This window comes from Prionailurus bengalensis, chromosome A1 (genome assembly GCF_016509475.1).
Source record: "Prionailurus bengalensis isolate Pbe53 chromosome A1, Fcat_Pben_1.1_paternal_pri, whole genome shotgun sequence".
Lineage (NCBI taxonomy): Eukaryota > Metazoa > Chordata > Mammalia > Carnivora > Felidae > Prionailurus > Prionailurus bengalensis.
In genome coordinates, this window is record NC_057343.1 from 164518281 (window position 1) to 164541847 (window position 23567).

Consider the following 23567-nt stretch of genomic DNA (forward strand, 5'->3'; position numbering starts at 1 on the left):
CTGTCTCACTCTCTCTCTCAAAAATAAATACATTAAAAAAAAAAAAGAAACTGGCAGAAACTTGGCATGAGTATAAGGGGAATTTTTTTCTGAGATATAAAAGATCCCAGATAATGAAAAGTCTTAATATGTTGTGCTACAATGTTTGGATTTTATTTTCATGTTATTTGGGAGGAAGCATTTGAAAGATTTGGTGCCAGTGAATGACATAATCGAATATGTACGTTAGAAAAATGTACTAAAGCTGTTTTCTCTGTTATATTTCATTCCGGTTCTCTCTACTCATACACTGAATTGACTTCCATATCAGAAGAAACAATTATCTTGTTTAACCTAAGACTGTCATCACGTTGATGTTAGGCACTTTTGTATATTTATGATCTTCGTTGAAAGCTCTGTGAACTGCCACCCGAGTCTGTAAATTTTAGTAGCTCACAATAGTGAGATATAAAGTTCATCCCATCTGACAGTCTCATTTCTTAAAACTATAATAGCATGAGTCCAAGGAGGAAAATTTTGCTTTTGGGCACTGTCCCATTCCCTGTGCCTTTGGTACGGTTGGCACAAGGATGTCACAGACATGTTCCAGTGCACAAGTCTCACAGGATAATAATCCTTCATCAGAAATATATTGTTCTTGACAGTGAACACTAAGAAACCACAGGTTGATGTGTTTTACACTGCACACTAACCAGTTTCTTTCTACAGCCTGATTGAGAGAAGCAAAACATTTGTTAAATATAACCTTATGGGGACCTCCTGGTTCCCAGTCCATCAATCATTTATCCAGATGGATAACAACTGTCTGCACTTACTGCCTTTTCTCCCACCCATTTCTGTCTATAAGGAGGGACATGTCTGTGCCTCTGAGTGTGAAGGTACATTTTACCAGTGATTTTCTTATCTGTGACTTGGGTGTTGTCCCAGGTCCTCCTCAAGCCTCCCCCAGTTCCTAACAAGCCTCAGTTCCTAACCTGTTTAGAAAGCTACCACGGTCTGCCTTCATTTCTCTCCCAGCCCATGGGTACTGCCCATTTTCTACCATGTGAGCCAATGTCCTGCCCAAGAAGCTGTCTCTGTCCTTCTCATTGCTAGTCCTGAAACCTTTCAAGTCTGCCCAAACTCCTGACCCTGACCTTGCTTGGTGCCAGTTTCCCAAAACACAAATATGGAAAGGCACTTAAAAATATCACCAAATGGCGTTTTGAACAAATCCAATTCTTAGAATGGAACAAACTAAGAGATACAGTGTAATGGGAAAAAAATGTGTGGCTTGTAATCAAACAGCTTTTCACTTATGAAATTGGATCTACCGATGTAGATTCCAATGTGCCAGTTACCATAGTGAGTGTCTTACCCACATCGCCGCCACAGCCCGATCAGAGAAGTTTCCATACAGGAACCAGGCCTGGGAGGGTTTACAGACATGCCCAGTCTGTATGAGGGGGGAGGTTCAACTCCAGATACGTCTTTCTGCCTGGGCTCCTGTCACCACACAACACTGCCTCTCAATAATGAGTCTGTAGATAAAGTGAATGTTTTATTAAATAATGCATTGCCCTAGTATAGTGCTTTGAGGTTTATAAAGTGCTTTTATTTATATCTCATTTGATTTATGGAATAACTGTGAGGTAAGTATAACTAACCCTGTTTCTCCAGAGAGAAAACTGAGGCTCACTAGATCAAGTGACTTGCTCAACATGAAACAACTTATAAATGGCACAACCAGTATTCATAAACTTAAGAAGAAAGTCACATATGTATAACACCAGGAACATCTTAATGGGATATACTTGTACTGCTCCCTCTGCTGAGAGTAGGCACTGGGTACTACTGTTTCTTGCCGTGGCCAAAGACATATTGACGATGCTGATTTTCAAAGGGGACATGTGTATGACATTTGGTTTAGTCAACTTCCAAAGTAACAGTGTTAGCTTTGGTTTATATGCATTCTCTGTGTGATACTTACGTTCCTACCCAATTTACACAGAGTACATTCCACACAGGAACATATCACATTATAAATTGTATATCATCTTCACAGGATCGTTTCATATCGGGCAACACACAGACAAATCTCCCTTTGTGTTTACTTTTTTTACATGTAAAATTATTGTTTAGTCTTTGTTAAGATCTTAGAGCTGGTATGACTACAATCATGATACAATGGTGTATTTTACTGTGTTTTCAAATGCCTTCCCCTTAACCTCTCTGCCCTCCTTGGTGGAGATTTTTTATGCATTTTGCTACTTGAATCTTCATTTATGGCTACTTTTTTTTTCTTCTTCAGGTTTTGTGATGAAGGAACCTGTACAGATAAAGCCAATATTCTATATGCCTGGGCAAGAAATGCTCCCCCTACCAGACTCCCCAAAGGTATATCTGAGGCCTCTTGCATAGTCTTCTATAAAGCTGCTTAATTTCTGACTCCAAAGTACTTTTTATTATATGTTCTTTCCACAGTTGTTGACAGTGTTCCATTTTGCAATTTCACACTAAAAAAATATCTGTATTACCTGCTTTGTATTGAAAAGGTTTCATTTAAGTAGTTTCTCTTTCTCTGCCTCTCTTTGGTATAACTTGCCCAGCACAACAGCTTGGATAGAATTAGAAAATACCCTAGAATACCTCAAGCCACCTTTGGCCTACAGCACATTGGTTCCTGACAGCAGGAGCATTTCAGAAGCCAAGAGAGCTAGGAATTAAATAAATTGCTGTTTCAGCAAACAGATTAAAAAAAAAAATAGTCTTGGAACCTGGGTATTTAATGTAATACCAAACCTCAGCTGGCTTTCTATCTTCACTCTAAATTGCTCATCACTACCAATGTGTGAATGAATTATCAGGCTCTCTTCTATTACCTTGATGTTTCTTAATGTCAAAGGGAATGTGCAGTTCTGTAACAGAATATGTCTGCCATGGTTCAGGGATGGTGTCTTATACACCTGTTTCTCTCTTGCCTCCCTAACTTTGCCAGCTCTAACTGATACCTCTTTTGCTTTGCTTCAAATGAGCTTCTGAATCCTCTCCATAGTTTACCAGGCAGCTGCTACCAAACACGTTTGCAAACTAATGGGGGCTGGGGGAAGGCTGTTATAGATTTGTTGACATTTTAAAGATTCATTGGTTGAGCAGATAAAAAAATTTTTTTTCTCCACCTGTAAATATTTTCTCTGTAGATTTTTAAAAAGCTTACTAGGTGGGGCGCCTGGGTGGCGCAGTCGGTTAAGCGTCCGACTTCAGCTCAGGTCACGATCTCGTGGTGCGTGAGTTCGAGCCCCGCGTCAGGCTCTGGGCTGATGGCTCAGAGCCTGGAGCCTGTTTCCGATTCTGTGTCTCCCTCTCTCTCTGCCCCTCCCCCGTTCATGCTCTGTCTCTCTCTGTCCCAAAATAAACGTTGAAAAAAAAAAAACCTTTAAAAAGCTTACTAGGAAACTCTATTAATAGTAAGACCATTAGGAACCCTTCAGATTCCAAGCACTTATTGACACACTGGACTTTGTAATCTAATTGATAACTGATTTCCTCAATGACCTTTCCACAGATACCTGTTTTCATATGGGAATAAAAGCATTTCCCCTGAGATATTTTTAAGAAGTCTGTTTTCTATATTCAGTCAGAAAATAAAAATGAATGTGAATATATTCAAAACAAAATGAAAGTGGGTTTATGTATGTCTGTTATGTACTCAATAATGGCAGAATTTTGTTTCATTCTATTTCTTTCAAAATGAGTAAATTCTTCTCTTAAAGTGTATGTGTTTACTCTGGTTCTGAAATGGGAAGTATGGATAGAAACCTATCAGAGCCTGTAGAAGGAATGATAGATTATATTAGAAATTTTCAGTGAATGCCTGGTTCATTTCCTTTTTCATATAACATAATTTCATATGTTATATGCTATTTTATTTCCCTTTGGATTTCATAGATAAGCAACCTGAGATTAGTTCCATTTTAGACTTTCATCTCTAAAATATTAATTTATCATCTTTATAAATCTTTAGGAGTTGGATTCAGAGTCGGAGGAGAGACTGGAAGTAAATACTTTGTACTACAAGTACACTATGGGGATATTAGTGCTTTTAGAGGTAAGTTTTTAAATTTTGGAACTAAGCACAACTTTCAATACTATATATATATAGAATACATACAAAAACTTAAAATGTATGTACAAACTATTGACCACACTCTCTGCTCATTGGGAAAAAAACTGCTTTTGTTTCCTTTAATTTGAGACGATGGAAGCAATGACTTTTATTTTGGAAATGATGCCATCTTATACATTCTACTATTCTGCTATGCTTCTTTCTCTTATGCTGACTTCATGGTTCTTTTGCTTTCCAATGTATTGTCTTATCTATCCTCTCCTTGCAAGCAGTATCGTCAGAAGAATAGGGACTAGCAATTTATTTCCATTGCTAGAGGCAAGCCATTGAGTGAGTCACCATACTTTGCAGTATCAGGGAGGTTCTCAGACTCTAGGGCTCATGTCAGTGCTTTCTCTGTAATCTACACTTGCCACTTCATGAACTCATCCATCATCCACTGCAGTAATGCACAGACCCCACCCACTCTTCTGACACTGCTGAACACCCCCCTAGACACTCATTGGTCTGCCCATGATTACGATGCACTTCATTTTTTTAATTGAAGTATAATTGACATACAATATCCGATTAGTTTCAGGTGTTCATCACAGTGTTTCAATATTTTTATACATTATGAAACGATCCCCATGATAAGTCTAGTTACCATCTGTCACCATACAAAGTCATTACAATATTATTGACTATATTCCCTATGCTGTACATTAATCCCCATGACTTTATAACTGGAAGTTTGTACTATGTACTTCATTTAAACCCTCCTTTTCTTATTATAGAATCATTAACATGAGGAAGGGGCCCTGTTCCCAAGGCAACAGAGACGGGTACTTGTTATTCCTTCTGCTACATTTAGTCAAACTCCAACTGCCTTCCAGGTTCACACTTCAGTGTTCACGGGAGTGTAAATATTAAGGAATCTTCTCCTTGGCTTATCAGCTTTTCCACTATGTCTTGCTGACTTACACATATTGCCCCAAGTTTTCTAATTTAACGTTATATTTCTGCTAACTAACCTGATATATTTTCCTCTCCAGACACATTAGCTTTCTATCCAGTAACTAAGTCTTGAAGTACATGTCCATCTCTACCTATGAATTATCCTCTGGGGCCTTTGCTGAGAGTGCCTCGTGTGGTGATAGTTTCCATAGATTCCCAGTATTCAGGATGGGGACAGTAAATGCGGTCTTTCTCTGGGAACAAATGTTAGAAAAATTGTATATAATTTTTCAATTAGAGCTAACATTGCAGTCAGACATATTATCAATTAAACAACCTCCTGTGGACCAGCCCATGAACCTGCCTTCCAAATGAAACTTGTTTTTCTATTAAAAATATACTTTGAGGTATAGTATGCAAATAGCTTTCTGTTTTTGGAACAGAACCTAAAACCTTAAGTTGTTAACTGTAGTGTTGATAGAGGATTCTGTTGAAAACAATGAAATAGATGTGTTTGAGCAATGACAGAACTTATCTCTTCTAAAAATTGACTGTGTGGGTGTCAGTGGAACAGGCAGATGCCACCACTGCTGACTTCCAAAGCACTGACCTGACAATAATTTTCCCAAGAAGGAAAGGAAGGCTTTCCCTGTTCCCACAACTAAGGTATCCGGTCATACCTACACACGCTCCCCCACTCTGACTCTCGGTCCCTCTATAGAGCCCTGGACTTCACTTTTCAATCTAATTCCTCTTAGCTTTATAGTACATGCTAACAGATACCACAATGATACCCTAGGCAAGATGGATGATATCGACTAGTTTTTAAGCTATGTTACTGTCATAATATATATTAAGTTCTTACTGGTGAGGAATTAATTTTGTTTTATAATTAATGTTTAATCTAGGGATAATTTAAGTTTTGATATTTAGGGGTGCCTGGGCGTCCTAGTTGGTTAAGCATCTGACTTTGGCTCAGGTCTTGACCTCACAGTTCGGTTTGTGGGTTTGAGCCCCACATCACTCTCTGTGCTGACAGCTCGAAGCCTGGAGCCTGCTTTAGATTCCGTGTCTGCCCCTCTCTCCGCCTCTCCCCTGCTTTAACTTTGCCTCTCTCTCAAAAATAAATAAACATTAAACAAAGAATAAAAGTTCCAATATTTAATATGTAAATATATAGTTATTCTTTACGGTAAGAGACTGATCAGAAATTTTTATACTAATTTTTCATTTTCCACCTTTTTGAGAACAATTTTCCTAAAAGAAGGTACAGATGAGGTATGAGTTAGAAGCATTACTGGTGCTATAATTCATAGGCCTTATTGTAATATAATAAAAATATAAACAAAAAATTTCACCATGTAATTTTTTCAGTAGCCTTAAATACAGTTTTGTGCCTTAAGCTATACACGGGTACATGGCTCAGAATAATAAATAAACACATGGGAAAATATCAAATCTCACTAAAACTAGAGAGCATTTTATATTTATTAAATTGGGGGTGTGTGGAGATTGAATTATAAAACCCAGGTCTGCCAGGGTTTGGACTAATCTGGTGATACAGTTTGGGGAGCTTTTTGAATTAGTGCACTGTTTTGGAAAGCAACATTATCATATTATATACATTTTATATAGAACAGTAAAATCTTGCTCAAGGCTCTTATCCTAAAAAGAGTTGTTGTTTTTAAATGAGCTACCTACCCATGGTTGTTTCTGCTCCATTAACTATTAATATGAAAAACTGGAAAGTTAACAAATGTCCCTAATAATAGGGGACTAGTTAAATAAATGGTATAATAACAAAAATAATAAATCATAAAAATGTATAGAGACCACATAAAACCATAAGTAGGCTTGCATGTTTCCAAGTATTATAAGGAACAAGGAAAAAAAAAGAAAATAGTCAATAAGCATGAAAGACAGGATTGTGTGATTATTTTTTTTCCTTGAAAGTGTTATAACATTATCTTAAAGTTTTTAAAATTCCACAAGTAGAAGTAATATGTTAAGTCTGTCAATACCTACCAGTTAGCATGCTGTATTCTCAATCATGCCCTTCTGACAAAAAGCATCAGTATAAATCTCCTCTATATGCCTGATTTCCTATAAGGAGTGATTTATACTATATAAAAATTTTATGTTCTGATGACACACTTATATCTAGATATACCTAGAAGTAGAAAATAATTATATCATCTTCTAGTGATGAAAAATCACATATGTGCACATACACATACACACATATATCGTCATATTGGTGTTGGTCAGGATTTGAACCTAATTATGTTGAAACCATTTATGATATTTTTGAGTAGAGAAATTATACATCAAAAGCAGACTAACACTACAAGGAAGTTACTGCACCCCTGAAAAATAGGAAAATGTTCAGCTTCAGGGTGTGAGTATTTATCCTTACAGGGAATGTTTTAGACGTCTGAGAAGCCTAGGACTTTTTTTTTTCTTTTTTTAAATTTAAATTCAAGTTAGTTAACGTACTGTGTAGCCTTGGCTTCAGGAGTAGAAAGAACCCAGTGATGCCTCTCTTACATACTACACCCAGTGCTCATTCCAAAAAGTGCCCTCCTTAATGTCCGCCCATTTAACCCATACCCCCACCCAGCGTTCCTCCAGTAGCCCTCAGTTTGTTCTCTGTATTTAAGGGTCTCTAGAACTTTTCTTTAATAGAAACACCAATAGTGAAGGTAAAATATTTTAAAATGTATTGGAATGTTTTAAAGTATCAGAAGCCAGATGGGTGTGTCTTACACTGTGGTCTCTATTAGTGGGAAAAATTGAGTGTGATTTTAGAGTGAGTTCTGTGGAATTACATGAAATATTTGTTTGGGTTTGGGTCTTTGTTTGTTTTGGAAATTGCACAGAATGTGAAGCTGTTAAAAGCATCATTTAAAAACAGCTATCTTTATTAAATGCCATGTCAGTCACAGTGTCAGACCCATGCGGTGCTGGTATCCTAACCTTCCTGCCCAGAGGAGTTTAGTATATGCCAGCAGGAGGGACAAGCACAAAACTGCACTTATAGACAAATCTAGAAATGTATATCAAGTACTGAGGCTGTGGAGGGGCAGAGCACGCAGGTTTGCTGGGAAAGCAGGGGACAGCGAGAGGAAAAGGCTTCTTAGAAGGTGGAAACAGAGCAAGGATTTGCATGGTGGTCAGGAGCCCCCAGGTAGGCAGGGGCAGGGGGAAGACATGTTCCAAACAAAGGTGAAAGCATGTGTATAGACACAGGGAAGTGAAAAGCCCATCCATGAGGAAATTTCTGTAATTTGGTGCTCCTGGAGTGTGAAATGTAAAGACAGAAGTGGCAAGAAATGAGAACATTGGTGAAAGGTGAGGGCCAGACCATACAGAGCCTTGTCAGGACTTTATTCTCACAAACAGAGTGCTTATCAGCCAGACAGTAACCTAGGCTTCAGTCCTAGGCTTGACTGTGTGGAAAAGCCACTAGCCTTATGAAGAAAGCATTGAGACTTTAGGAGGCCCAGGTAACCCAGAACTGAGGCTCCGGAAAGCCAGAATGAGTTCTTTTTAAAATATAGACTCACTAATTTTTATAAATTAATATTCCATGGAAAACATAATGTAATATAATTAGAGATGAATGTCCCAGGGAGCCTGGCTGATTCGGTCGGGAGAGCATGAAATTCTCGATGTTGGGGTTGTGAGTTCGAGCCCCATGATGAATGTGGATATTGCTTAAAAATTAAAAAACAACAACAACAAAAAGAAACGAATATCCTGCATAAGCAATAGCATTCAGGGGTTAGGTGTTTAGACTCCAAGACCAGATGGCCTGGCAATAGCACTTGCTTGTTTTGTTACCCTCACAAACTTTCTAAGCCTCTCTGCCCCCTCATCTATAAAATGGGATCATAATGGTTTATAGAAAGGTACCTCGTAAGTGCTCAATAAATATTAGCTAGTATCATTATAGTCCCTATAAAAAAAGGCTTCAAAGTGACAATAAATTGCCCTGAATGCAACCTTTTGTCGTAGTTGCCTATAATATAAAGGGTGTGTTGGTTACTTTTCAGGGGTGTTATAATGTCTTGTTGTATTTAGACCCAGAACTAAGCTACTAGAAGTTTCCTGGTTATGCTGTTTTCTGTTCTCCACAGCATTTGTTGTTATTCATAGTTCATTTATAAGAAGATAAACTACAAGACAGTCCCTGCCCTCAAGGGAATTAGAATAATAGGAAATAGAGATTCCTCCTCTTTTTTCTTTCTTGACAAGTTTTTTTCAATAATGTCTTGTTCCAAGAAGAAAATTATCCTGAGATTGCTGTAGAAATTTGGCACATCTTCTGGATGCTTTGGCCTAGGGGAATCTTAAGAAACTGGCCTCTCCTTTCCAGAATTATCGGCATTAGCTTGCTAGTTTCCAGCAGTAACTCATTTCTCAAATTGGAAAACTTGCTCACTCACTAACTGAAGTTGGAACGGATATCCTTAAAATGGAGATGAGAACCTCTGCCCAAGTGCAGAAGTTCTGACTATCTTTGTGTGGCAGAATTTCCAAACTGTCTTACTTTCCAACTACTTACTGTCCCTTCAGCTCTTGTTGCTGATAGGAAAACTGTCAAGGATACAGAGCCCTTCCCACACCCTCGCCCCAAACACACATACGTATCTAGGGCTTGCTTTTACCCCTTCATCACAGCTCTCAAAATCCACATACATTTTTGCATGTTCCTTGGAATATAGCTAAAAGATTCATTTTCCTTTAGAGGGGTGTTTAATACTTGTACTCTAAATGAGATGATTGAAACCTGAGGTACCTGTTTTCAACTCTCTTTTCTGTGAGCTCTCAGAAATTTAGTCTCTAGATTTCTGGGGTTATAAGTAAAATCAGATCATAAAATTCCAGTTAGAACCCTTAAAGAAGAAATCATTTTTAATAGCCAAGTTTTTTAGAAAGCCAAGGTTTTAGCTCTGTAAGTATTATAATTATAAAATATTTTGGACAGAAATCGTTCCCAAATATATTACATGTCTTTTCAAATTAAAATAGGTGGTAGATGTTAAATGTATAGTTGTGTCCAACACAGCTGTTAGTTTCCCTCCCTATCCCCATCCCTCTTTTCTTTGTAATTTTGGGATATCGTTCTAAACGTCAACGACTGCACAATGATTTCCCTTAAAATTGAATATATGGAGTTTTTCTGTGTTTTTGGGCTTGTTGCCTCCTTCTATCTGCTTTTCTGTATTTTCTGTGTGTTCCTCTTTGTCAAGCTACCACTTCAACTCATTTTAATTCCCACGGAGCACTGCGTGGAAGTAAAGATGAGTAGGCTCAAAAATCTGCCTTCATGTAGGTCACCATCCAATGGCAAAAAATAAAAATAAAACAATAGCTATAATCACATGAGTCAGTACAGAGTCCTCTCAGGTGGTGAGAGAGGGGATTGATAAGCAGGTAAGACCATACCCAGTTTAGAAAGAGATTGATATTTTTAAAGAGTTTTTTAAATGTTCATTTATTTTGAGGGGAGGGGGAGAGGCAGAGAGTGAGGGAGACACAGAATCCAAAGCAGGCTCCAGGCTCTGAGCTGTCAGCACAGAACCCGACGCGGGGCTCAAACTCACAAATCGTGAGATCATGACCTGAGCCAAAGTCAGAAGCTTAACCGACTGAGCCACCCAGGTGCCCCAGAGATTGATTTCTTATAGACATTGTGCTCCGTTGTTCTAAATTGATGCATTAGATATGAAATCCAGGTGACTAAGTTTCATGTAATTGTTTCCAAATTTAGAATAAACAGACTCAGATTTAAAGCCTTTAAAAGGAACTTTCTGAACAAAATCATGAGAACACTAGTGCCTGAACTTGGTGACCTTCAGATTTGATTTCTACTTGCCTTCTTTGTCTTATTCCATCCTATGATCCGTTAGGTGTGGCTTCTGAGCAGCTTAGTTCAGGGGAGGTGGGTATTCTTGGACATAGGATGTGAGTTCACACATTCACACGTCACACTCATCCACATGCACACCCTGGGGATCCCCGTCTCACCACCACTGCAGGAACAGTAGAACGAGCATGAAGGAATCAATGGCAGGCAGAAGGGAAAAGAGAGGGCTCTCGAGGAATTCTAATTCCACTGTGACTTCTGCTGCATCTCTGCCTCTTACAAGACTACTGCCAGGAAGCTATCAGAAAAAGCTTTGAAATTGTGAGCACAGGAAAAATCCCTTGCTAATGCATTTTTGAACAAGATGGAGTATAGATCAGTGGCAGGGCAGCGACACTTAAAATTATTTCATTCCAGTGTAAAGCAGACTACTCTGACTTCAGTGGAAGCATGAGAGTGCTCTTGACTCCCTGGTACCTGGGTCCTGGATAACAGCAGGGAAGGTCACACCCCACTGCTTCCTCTGTTGTCTTCTCTAAATCTCTCTCAGAGGCTTCCTCCTGCACTCTCTCCAGGAAGATACACCCACGCTTGACTTTACTTCTCTACAAAGTGAGGGATACTATAGGTGGGGTGTTTAAAGCCAAGTATTTTCCATTGGTTTGGATTACGTTCTATAGTTAACTAACCTCCTTTGAAATTGCAAATGTGGAGACTGTTGTTCATGCTTCTCCTCACCCCCAGCCCCTCCCCACCCCCCAGATGCCTGAAAGCCATGGGCCTTTTCACTGACAGAGAGACCTAGATGGCAGCTTTCTAGTCCTCAGCCTGGCCTTCCCTGAATAGGACCATTAGTGCACGTAGTCCAGAAAGCCTAATCCCCTTCCAGAATATAGGAGGTTCGTTCTCACCATGGTCTTTTATTCCAGAGTGCACATAATGTGCCCAAACTCTCAACACCAGCAACAGCACCCCTGCTTAAGCAAGCGTACCTTCAGTAGATACAGAAATGTGGCTCCGGAAGGCTGCACTTTGCCCTTTTCTCTTTCAAGGCTGTGATACCCATGCCATTCAGCAAGTCTCCTTTCTTCCCTCCCCAGCTCCTACTTTTTTTAAAGTTTATTTATTTGTTTATGGAGAGTAAGAGAGCCCATGCACACGCACATATGTGCACCCTCGCAAGGAGAGGGCAGAAAGCAAGGGAGAGACAGAATCCAAGCAGGCTCCGTGCTGTCAGTGCAGAGCCTGATTCCGGGCTCGATTTCACAAACTGTGAGATCATGAACTAAGCTGAGATCAAGAGTCAGAGGCTTAACTGACTGAGCTACCCAGGCACCCCCCAACTTCTACTCTTTATTTCTCTTTTATTACTTGATAAAAGTACAAACTTTTACTCAGGTGCTTTGGGCCACGTGGTTTGGAAGTAAGGACTGTAAACCTGATAGAAAGGTGCTTAAGCTCATAATCCATGTATTACATTATGTCACCTTTGGGAGGCTGAGGCACCATCTCTCATCAAATATGCTGATATTCCTATAGCAAGATATTCAAATAGTCACACTACAAGGCATAAATAAAGACGTAAATAGCATCGCATCCGTTCAGCCCAGATTTTGCTGCCAAACATTATTAAAAAACTCTTTAGGCTTCCAGAGCTTTTCAGATTTCAGAATTGCAAAAAGTTCTATTAGAACAAAGAAACCTATTCCCTAATATTGAGTTATCAGTTGAAATACTAACAAGATTGGAGGACTCTGGATATATTTGAATATTTTCCCATTAAAATAATCTCACCCAAACTTTATTTTTCATCTTTTGGAAAATACAGAAAAATATTAAAAAGAAAAGTAAAAACTCCCTCACAATGCCTTACTCTTCAAAAAACCTGTGATATGAGGTGAGGGTTGTACATCTCTATGAATATACTAAAAACTGTTGAATTATACACTTTAAAAAGGTGAATTGTGTGGCATATGAATTATATCTCAATAAAGCTGTCGAAGAAAAGGTATATAGATGGCAAAGAAAAAAATCTATAATACCCTCTTCACTTGTACCTCCCTTTCTCGCTGGACACCCACCTTCAGGTAAGTATCATTTAGATCTGCCTACTTTTCATATGCTTATCCTAACTAACATTTGTATACACACAAAAACCACAGATATGTATATATGCACTTTTTCTCTTTTGGACAAAAATCAGACCACTTTTCACAGTTCTGCATCTGCTGTTGTTTTTAATTTAACAATGTACCCTGGGCATATTTCTGAAGCAGCCCATGTAAAACTCTTCCATTATTTATAATGGCTGCCTAGTATTCTGTTGTGCAGATATACTATAATTTATACATCCTTCTCTCTATTAAAGACATTTAAGTTCTGAGTTTTTTGCTATCACAAGCAATGCTGCAGTGAACTTTAATGTAAGCAGTGTTTTAGGTAACGATGTATTGTTTCTGCAGGGTAGATATCTAGAAATGGGATTTTTGGGTCGTGGAGTGTTTAAACCTTAACAAATTCCACCAAATTGCCTGACAAAACAGTTTTTCCAATTTACAATCCAAGTGAATGAGTGAGCCCCATATCCTTCCCTCCCCTAGATGTTTTCACACTTGAAAAATTTTGCCCATTGTTTACTTAAACAAAGGAACTCCTCTTACTGTTTCATTAAAAGGATTGGAATTAGCTGGAAGGTCTTAATAGAATTACCTCTAAAGTACATAGTCTAGTTAAGGATTTCTCAAAATCTCATCTGAGGACCACCTGCACCAGAATCTCCTTGGGGTGCTTTTTAAAATGAAAATTCTTGTTCCATCCGGACCTACTGAATCAGATGCATAAAAGGTAGAGGTGAGGCACAGGTGTATTGGAGCTGCCTCATAATGACTCCAAGACCCAATTGTTAATTTTCACATGTTTTTTGAGCCTTTTGCTAATTATAACCATCATTAAAAATGAAGGCAATAGATACTCAAAAATCATCTCCTAATTATTCACCGCATTTTACTATTACTGCTCTTGGGGATATTCAAGTTATTATTTCTATTGTATCTGTATGGTGGAAATAAAATAAAGTGGCGTGTTAGCTGCTCATCTCTTCGCAACCTAGTGTTCACTGACGTCACATTGATAACTTGAAATCAACCATTACATTATGGTAATTGACAAATGCTGTAGATCTGTGCTTGAGAAATTATTTTATTGGATCATATTTTTAAAAAATGATGGAAAAGATGTCAGTAATGCAGATTATTGTGAATAGTCAAAAAATTTGAGGAAATATTCCTCCAGTATTCAAAAACTATTAGCCGGTACAGGAAAGATTTTGCTCACATCATTGACAAGCAAATGCAGTTCTTACATATATCTTTGTTGTTTCAATAACCAAGAATATAGGGGCGCCTGGGTGGCGCAGTCGGTTAAGCGTCCGACTTCAGCCAGGTCACGATCTCGCGGTCCGGGAGTTCGAGTCCCGCGTCGGGCTCTGGGCTGATGGCTCAGAGCCTGGAGCCTGTTTCTGATTCTGTGTCTCCCTCTCTCTCTGCCCCTCCCCCGTTCATGCTCTGTCTCTCTCTGTCCCAAAAATAAATAAACGTTCAAAAAAAAAAAAAGAAAATTAAAAAAAAAAATAACCAAGAATATCAACAAACATTCTTTTCTGAATTACTCCTCAGTTACAACTATATATCGGCTATGGAAAAGTTCAGCAAAAATTAAGGAAATAATTCTGTGAAATTCAACTGGTGATATGGAATTTACAATAAAGAATATTATATATTTTATTATTATTTATGAATTATGTGCTGCATATCTTTTATATTAACAAAAACTATAATATATTTATATGTACACACAAGCATATTTTTCCCGAGAGACAACAATATGTTACCGGCACACCAGGGAGCCCAGAATTTTGAAATTTTAATGAGCTGCCCAGTTGATTTTGAGGCAAACTAAAATTTAAAAGCTGAGGCTCAGATTTTTCTAGTAAGAATTGAGTTCCTTCTACATTCCCCCCTCCCCCATGCTACAGGTGTGTCAGGGCATTCTCTGGGGACTTGGGACATGAGCAGAATAATTTGCATTTACCAAAATAAGTATAATTAAATCTCAATTCTCTTAAGAAATGGGAAGCTTTGAAAGAGGAAAATGCATTTAATTACTGCCTGGTTATTCTAGCACTTTCTTGATTTCACTTAGAAATTTAAAAGAGAGTTTGTTTTTATTCTTAACGTTTTCACAAAATTTGGTGTAAGTCAAAAAAAGTGGTGTAAGTAGAAGCCACTTAGAGTGAATAGATGACTGCCTTGGACATGTCCCTCCCTATATATACGTGTGCAAATGTTCCTTCTTTACATTTAATCTAGATGAACCTTTTGAAGGGCAGCAAAAATAAGTTATATCCTCCCCCCAGTTTTTACACTTTTACTTTTTTTAATGTTTATTTTTATTTATTTTGAGAGAGAGAACAGGCAGGGGAGGAGCAGAGAGAGAGAGTCTCAAGCAGGCTCCATGCTGTCAGCGCAGAGCCCGATGCAGGGCTCAGTCTCACGAATCATGAGACCATGACCTGAGCTGAATCAAGAGTCAGATGCTTAACTGAGCCACCCAGGCATCCCTTACATTTTTATTTTTAAGTGGAGCTTATGGAGTGACAAGGACTAGAAAGTAAGAGAAAAGCAGAGACCATGAGACCAATTCTGAAAGAGAAATGACTGGCAAGCACTTGGTAACATTCCACCTGCACAAAATTTCCATAGCTTCTTAGGCCTTTTCAGATAAGAGATGGAAATGTGGTTAAGAATTGTTAAAAAGAAAACCATAACTTTTCTTTTCTTCTGTCATAAAAAAGGAGTGAAACCCATAGACCTTTATGAGTTGTGTACTAACTTGTTTTTAAAGCACTGGTTTTTAACACCAGAGACTGAGTGTTCAGGGTGACACAGCATGAACAATGTCCCTCTAGGGATCATCTAGCCCAACCCCTCCATTTTACAGAAAGGGGATCGATGCTGAAAAAGGTTAAGTGATTTGCCTAAGGTGATATAGCTACTAGTCCAATGCTATTAAAAACCAAAACAATTTAATTTGTGTTGGATTTCTAGTTTGTATATGAGCCAAAGTTCATGTCTTGACTGTATAAAACAAATAATGGAGTCAGTGTTTCTAAGAGTCCTTTGAACTGCTAGGAACCAGGAGGAATGAGCTTTTTGAATGAATATGGAGTCGTTTACCTCATCTCATTTCTGCCTTTCATCCTGATGTATGAAGTAATCCACTTCCCTTATCCAGCAGGGATATTTCTAAATCAGGTTGCTTGATAGTACCACTGATTTCAGAAGAACTGTAATCGGATGTTCTTCATGTTCTTGTCTACCCTTCATTATACACAAGCAGCTTGATATGAGTCATGGGAATGATTTTAGGACTATTCAGTACCTCTCAAACGATCCAAAAGAAGCCTATTCTCCTGCAATATTTTTTTTTTTTTGCTCTTGCCAATGTCTTCACATAAATGTGAGCTTTCTGATTCCCTAACGTTTTCACTTTGTTAATCATCCTCAGTATGGAAGACTAATGATCCTTATTCATCTCATTCATTCCATGGGACAGCTGTTTATTTTAATACCTAAATATGGTCATTAAGAATCAGAAATTGCATTTTCATTCATTTGGTTGCAAGAAGACATATTAAACACTGCAGTATTATTTATTTGTTAAAGAATATATTCAGAACATTTTTATCCCTTAAAATGTGTTTTTTAAAGCAATTTAACATTGAACAATGTAATATTTAGCTTAAGTGTGTCTTTTTTTTAGGAAGAAAACTTCCCCTAATACCATTTACTTTTTCATATTTTGAATTTATTTTCTGTTTTTGAAGAAAAGCTTATATTTTACCTTCATTTACCTCTTTGCAACCCATGCCTTTATAATCACTCATACTTATTAACTCCTCTCTTGAAGTTGGTCAGGGCTACATAGTCCCAACTAATTAATTCTATTTAAATTAATAGCAGATAACATTTCATTTTTTAACCAAAAGAAATTAAGAGGAGAAATAAAGTTACTTGCCCATTGGCTCACATAAAAATAGGGAGATGCAATTATGTTTCAGTGAAATCTAGTTCAGGGCACTGACACTCTCCAGGGCATCATCCTTGGATGTTACCCATTTTGCACATACTCCAGCTAGTTTCCTACCCTTAACCCTTTCTCTCATTGCTCCCCATCATTGCCTTAGCATGTTTATGTTTGTTTCCTATGTTCTAGGAATTCTGGCAAAAGAGGAATTTTTAGAGAGATATGCTAGGATTTGCACATTCCATTTCCCATTTACTATTAATACCCTTTTATGGTAGTTGACTGTCTTACTTGTAAAATGGAAAAGATACCCTCAATAAATATGTGACAAATAAAGCATTTGATGAAAATGATCCAATTATAGTATTTAGTGATATTTACAAAATATTGTTAGAAAAATAGAATCTACCCTTCCCTAGACCTGGAGGAAACCCCACTAACCTCCCTGTTTCTGCCAATGGAAACATTTCTCTCTTCTTCATTCAATTTGAAAACCCTTCATCCTGCTCTGCATTTCTTCCCATTACAAATTAATTCTTATTTTCTCTATCTTTGAAAACTTTCAAGAATTTTTCTTCTTGCAGCAATATTTCTCCTCTTCACACTTGTCTATCCCCATCTTTTTTTGCAAGTGTTTCTTATTCTTGTTTCCCCAACTTAAGTGTAATAAATAACTGAAAGAAGGATAAAATCTGATCAGTAACCACAGTCCCTTCTGCACTAACCCTTTATGTTATGGTATAAAGACTTGCTTAAGGACTAAGGGAATTTTGAGAGATAATTCAGGTCACCAAGGGGTTTCAGTATTTTTTCGTTAATGTAGAAGTGATACTTAGCACTTATATACCTTATGTAAGTATAGTTATAGTATAAGTATACTATATGTAAGTATAGTATAAGTATACTTAGCACTTATACCTCTCAACTCTGAAGTGTTTTATAAATGTTGCTTTATTCACATTACAACATAAACATATTTATTGAATTACTGAAAACTAATGCTAAATCAAATATAGGAGCTATAATGTTCAAAGTGTATTCCCTAATTAATACCAAGGACTACATGCATGCGTAATTATATGTAAATTAGATTTTTTAGATTATTTTTTTTCACTGAAGAACCAAGCACAATACACAATAGTATTTTAAGTTGAGGAAGATAATTGGGTGGAAAATGTAGCCACTGATTTTAGATTGAGCTTCAGAAGGCATATATTGCAGTTAAATTACTGCATTTGCAGAATATGAAGTTCCTGTTGTCAAAACAAAGTAGGATAGTGTTGCCATAGCATACCCTCTTTTTGTTTATCATTCGTGAGCATTTAGAGGTTTAAATTAAATAGAAGGTGGAGAGCATCTTGCACAAAGGAGTTAAGAATTCCAAAGGAGGTGAAAGGTTAACCTTTTATATACATAAAAAAAAACTTCGAAAATGATTTTAAAAATCATGATAGAGCATTTTATATGAGAAACATTTTTAGCTTTATATTTCAAATTGAATTTAAAACAGTATCTTTGACTAAAACTTTGAAAGTCCTGGAGTATCTGGGTGCTATATTCAGTTAAGTGTCAGACTCTTAATCTTGGCTCAGGTCATGATTTCACTGTTCATGAGCTGGGGCCCCACATCAGGCTCTGCACTGATGGTGCAGAGCCTCCTTGGGAATCTGTCTCTCCTTCTGTCTGTCCCTCCCTGTTTGTGTGTTCTCTTTCAAAATAAATAAGTAAACTGAAAAAAATAATTTAAACACTTTTCAAGTCCCTTTTCATTCCATTATTTATTTAATACTTTTTCTGTGGTTCCTAGACTTTTGCATGGACATTCAGCCCTCAGTGGGGAGAACAAACAAAAATTGGGAAGAATGCAGAAGAAAATTTAGATTATCATTTTTAAAATGAATATATACTAAAAACAGAGATACGGAAGTAAGAAAGTTGATAGGGCTTTCACTGACAGAAAGGGAAAAAATATTTCATAGTAACCAGGTATGATATTTAAAATAGTCTAGTTTAACTAGCAGCTAGTTAAGTGTGCTGGGTTTTACCTAAAAGACAACTCCAGAAAGACTAATAAATGTTTACATATGGCATATCCATGACATAAAGATTTAAAACTTAATGCCTTAGGAATGGGACACAAATGGAGGGTTTTCCCTCTTGATATGCATGCTGATTACAAGGGTATGTTAGCATTTTTAAATTCCTGAAGCTTAAGTACCTTTTGATTTGTGCACTTTTCTGTATATTATGTAGTTCAACAAAAAGTTCAAAAATCAATCAACAATTAAAAACTCAGTGCCATTTTTAAAAAATATTTACCTAGGATTAGTGGATTTTGTCTTTTACTTCCTTAGAATTATGATTCTGGGGCAGTTTCGTAATTCTGACAGAAGAAATCACGTAAATCCTAAGCTTTGCTGTAGATACTTTTTTTTTTCTTGCATTCATAAAAGATGGAAACAGGAAGGTGCTTTGACATTAGTCATGCCTTAACATCCTCCACCAACAGAGTGATTATAAAAGCACGTTGGTGAGCCTGCCCGCCTGCCTTCCATTTGATCTCTTTTGGGAACGGCACAGGCCATCATTTGTGCAAGTCGTCTTCTTGCAAGATGGATAAATGCATTTTCTCTTCCTTGCCACAGGACAGATGGAAGCTAGTAATTTCTAGTCCCATAGCAGAGAATACAAAATCAAAAGAGGCTAACTCGCTGCAGTGACAGCTTCAAAAGGAATCCCTTTTTGAAGATATTTTTTTTTTGTAGTGCTAGTTTATTTAGCCCCGAAGCTTGTCTGTTAAGCCAGCTTTCAATGGCCTCCTGGTTGTATCTGTATTAGCAGTGCCCCTATTGCAGTTATATTTGCTAAACAGATACACATTTGCCCTGACAGCTCAAGGTATTCATGCTTTTTGAGTGAAGATTATTTTATATCAATGGATCTATAACTGGAGAGTACTGATATTCTGAGATTATGATTTCAGGGATCCACGGATTCTCTAGGAGCAACTTGGTGCTTTAAATTTTGTCTTGAAGAAACTCTTAAGAAAAAAAACTTCCAGGTATACATTTTTTGGTAAATTTGGAGGATCATTTTTTACTGAGTACTGTCCAGTGACTTTGAGACCTGTACTTATGATACAGGTGGTACCACAAAAACAATAAAGGAACTGTGTGTTAGCTTCATTAAAACCAGAGTGAACACAGGAAAAGACCCCAATTTGCTGTTCCCTCTGCCTCCTGTGCTGTGTCCATCTCATCAGCTACAGCTTTTCCAACTTACAGAAAGAACCTTTTTTTTATATAACCACACAGTCCAACTGTATAGAAATATCTTTATTTTTTTAACAACATAGTCCAGCTGATAAAACTGACAGCAAGCTGTTCCAATGCGAAGGCGACTGGCTGTGTTTAATCTATTAAGAGACCACACCATCTACACTCCTAAGGGATTTTCCAAGTAATTTTGCCTACATGAAAATTTCCCTGACTTTAGAAATGAATCCCCAAGTAGTCTCCCATTCTTGGTCACCTTGGGAGCCATGATGTAATCTCAGAAAAACATCATCTGTCTCATTAAGTTAATATTGTTCATTTAGAACAAAGAACCATAAGGTGAAGATCAAGCCAGTTTAATAAGCAAATAGTTATCACGCTATCTGTACAAACATTATTGCAGAATTATTGGTGTATACTAGTGATATCCTTCATTCATTTTTGTTTGTTCAAGACAGGGAAAAAGTTGGGAAGGTAGCCTTTAACTTTTGTTCACAGCACTCTGAGAGAGTAGAAAGGTATGATACAGTTTACTATTTGCTTACAAATTTTGTGAAATATGTTTTTTATCATTAAAGATGTTACTTCTTTGTTTTTCATAAGACTTGGCAACGGTTTCAGGCATGCTTTGTCAGTACTTCCATAAGGAAAGGATCCATTATCCAAAACTGTGGTTGGAATGGTAGATAATGGGTATGCTTTATCCTTTACCACCTTAGGAGAGTGCAGTGAATTGAAATCCACTCTACAACTGTCTTTCTGAGGATTTTTCCAATTAGTGGGATGTAGTTTATAACAATATTCCCCCAGGATTGATGGTTAACCTATTTTTTTTATTAAAGCAGGAAACAACCAGGACAAGATGAGCTCATGAAATGTAGAAGGCTATCTCTAGAGGGAAAGATTAGGAGACACCAAGAGTCTTCTAAGGACTTACAATGTAATAGGTTATTATCATGCATTATTCCACAGTTACTTTGCTACTTAACTATGTATCCAAGCAGGAACTACAAGCTATTATTAGAAAGGCAAGCTAAATAGTTTGGAATGGATAACCTCATATCCCATGCATTCACCTGCCATTAAGAGAAATGAACTTGCTGCTTAAGTGGATGGCCTTAAGTACCACTGGTTACTTATCCATTCTTGCTTAATTCCTTTATCTTAGTTTCAGGATATTTCATAAATAAAATGCCTTGGAAGTGTTTAAGAAATAGAACTTTTTTTTAAGTAAGTAATGTTTACTAACTAGTAACATTGGAGAATTAGTTTTGATACCCAGGTGTGACCCAGTTAGCGAAATTACTTTGGCCAAAGCTCCTAATCCCTGCAGCCTCTTTTTCTCTATAAAGTGCCAGAGTTGAACTCCATCATCTCCAGAGTCCCTTCCAATTCTGAAATTCTGAGTCTATATATTTGATAAACTATCTTGCCGTGATTATAGGTCTCTGCCTCAACAGAGGAGAGCAATTTCTCAAGAGACAAGCTTGAGACCCTTGTGGAGTGGTCGTCCAGTTTTCATTTTGCTCAAGATTAGATTCTGATTGAATGCTGTTTTCAAGTTTCATCCAGTGTCTGGAAATACTTGTTTCTTCCATTATCAGACTACTCTCCAGAAGTCTTACCGTTCAACTACTAGTACTCTTTACTGTCCTATGCTGTGATGTGCTTCTAAGACATTATTAGACTTTCTTACTTTACATCTCTTTTAAAAAATAATTCTTTTAACTTTTCCACTGTTAACATCTTCACCATTACTAAAGCTTCAAGTACATACATATGACATTATAATGGAATATAATGACATATAATGAAATATATCCCATTGTCTTCTGATACCTATCTAGTGAGTGAAGTTTCATCTCTGTATCTTTAAATCCATTAGGCTATAATTATGTCTTACTAAAAGAGAACAGCGATCATGAAAGATCTCTTTAACAGGGACATCTTGGGTTCAATCCTCGATAAGTACAGAACATTAATAGCTAGGAGTCAAGTATTCACCAGTGTACCTTGAAGAAAGAACGAACCTATAGCCCAATCCAATGAGGAAGACAATAGTTTACTTTCGGATAAGAAAATTTTAAAAAGTAAATAAAGCTGGCTGGAAGGAAGACCTGTCAGGATTTTTGCATGAAGACAGTTGTGCAGGATAAATGAATAAATGTAGATTAAAGCAACAGTTTCGGTATCAGGATAAAAATGGCCTTGCTGTCTTTTCTGCAAACATAGAATCCTATTGAACTGACCTCTAGTGCAGACCTCAGAAAGAAGCAGATTGTCTTCAGTCTGATCAGGGGATGCTTTATTACTAACAGTTGTGAAGGATCTTGAAACAATGCATTATCAACTTTTTCATGGTCCTGTGGTACCCAGTCCAAGAATTTCATCTTAGCCAGACCATGGTACTTATGTCTTACTAATATTTCTTTATTTAGTGATTACTCTGTTCTGTATCTACCTAGTACAGACTCTTCTTAATCAGCATTTCTGTTCCCACTTTGAGAATATTCCTATTTTGTGCAATATCCTTAAAATACCATTTCAATTCTAATTCCCTTTTTTAACCACGTCTTTACTCATTTCACATTCTCATGTTTGGGGTTGGTGGGTGGCCCAGTGGGTTAAGCATCTGACTTTGGCTCAGGTCATGATTTCATGGTTCGTGAGTTCAAGCCCTGCGTTGGGCTCTGTTCTGACAGCTCAGAGCCTGGAGCCTGCTTCAGATTCTATGTCTCCCTTTCTCTCTGCCCCTCCCCCATTCTCTCTCTCTCTCTCTCTCTCTCTCTCTCTCTCTGTCTCTCAAATAAATAAACATTAAAAAATATTCTCATCTCCTTTCCCCTTTTCTATAACTTTGTTAATAGTTGAAGAAATTTTATGTGGTCTAGTTTCTACAGTTACAGAAATTCCATACCTATGACTATGAAATTGTATTTGTTAAAATAAAATATTCATGTGTTGAAGATTTTTGGGATCTACCAATGAAAAGAATAATAATAATAATAACTAACATGTATTGGATATTTACTGTGATCCACAAAGACTGTATGTTCTTTACATAGATTATCTTATTTATAGACTGTGGTTTTTTAGTGGTATCAGTATTGATTATGAATACTAAATCTACCAAGTATTAAAATTGATAACCTTCCAGATCCTACTCATTGTAGACAAAGGAACTCAAAGAGCACCTGGCTGCAACTTACGATCTGATAAGGCACTATGGTCAAGTAACTGTGTGTGATTAAAATACACAGATTAATTTCAAACTTTCCACCCAACATGTCCACTG

General features: G+C 37.3%; 1 protein-coding gene across 40 annotated transcripts in view; it reads left to right on the plus strand.

Moving 5' to 3' along the window:
- Positions 1–23567, plus strand: part of PAM (peptidylglycine alpha-amidating monooxygenase) — a 286547-nt gene that overhangs the window by 180097 nt on the left and 82883 nt on the right. For all 40 annotated transcript variants that reach the window (XM_043594861.1, XM_043594730.1, XM_043594826.1 and 37 more), the window contains exons 6-7: positions 2291–2376; positions 4004–4087. In XM_043594861.1, coding sequence (XP_043450796.1) covers positions 2291–2376; positions 4004–4087 — 170 coding nt within the window. The remainder of the gene's footprint in view (positions 1–2290; positions 2377–4003; positions 4088–23567) is intronic.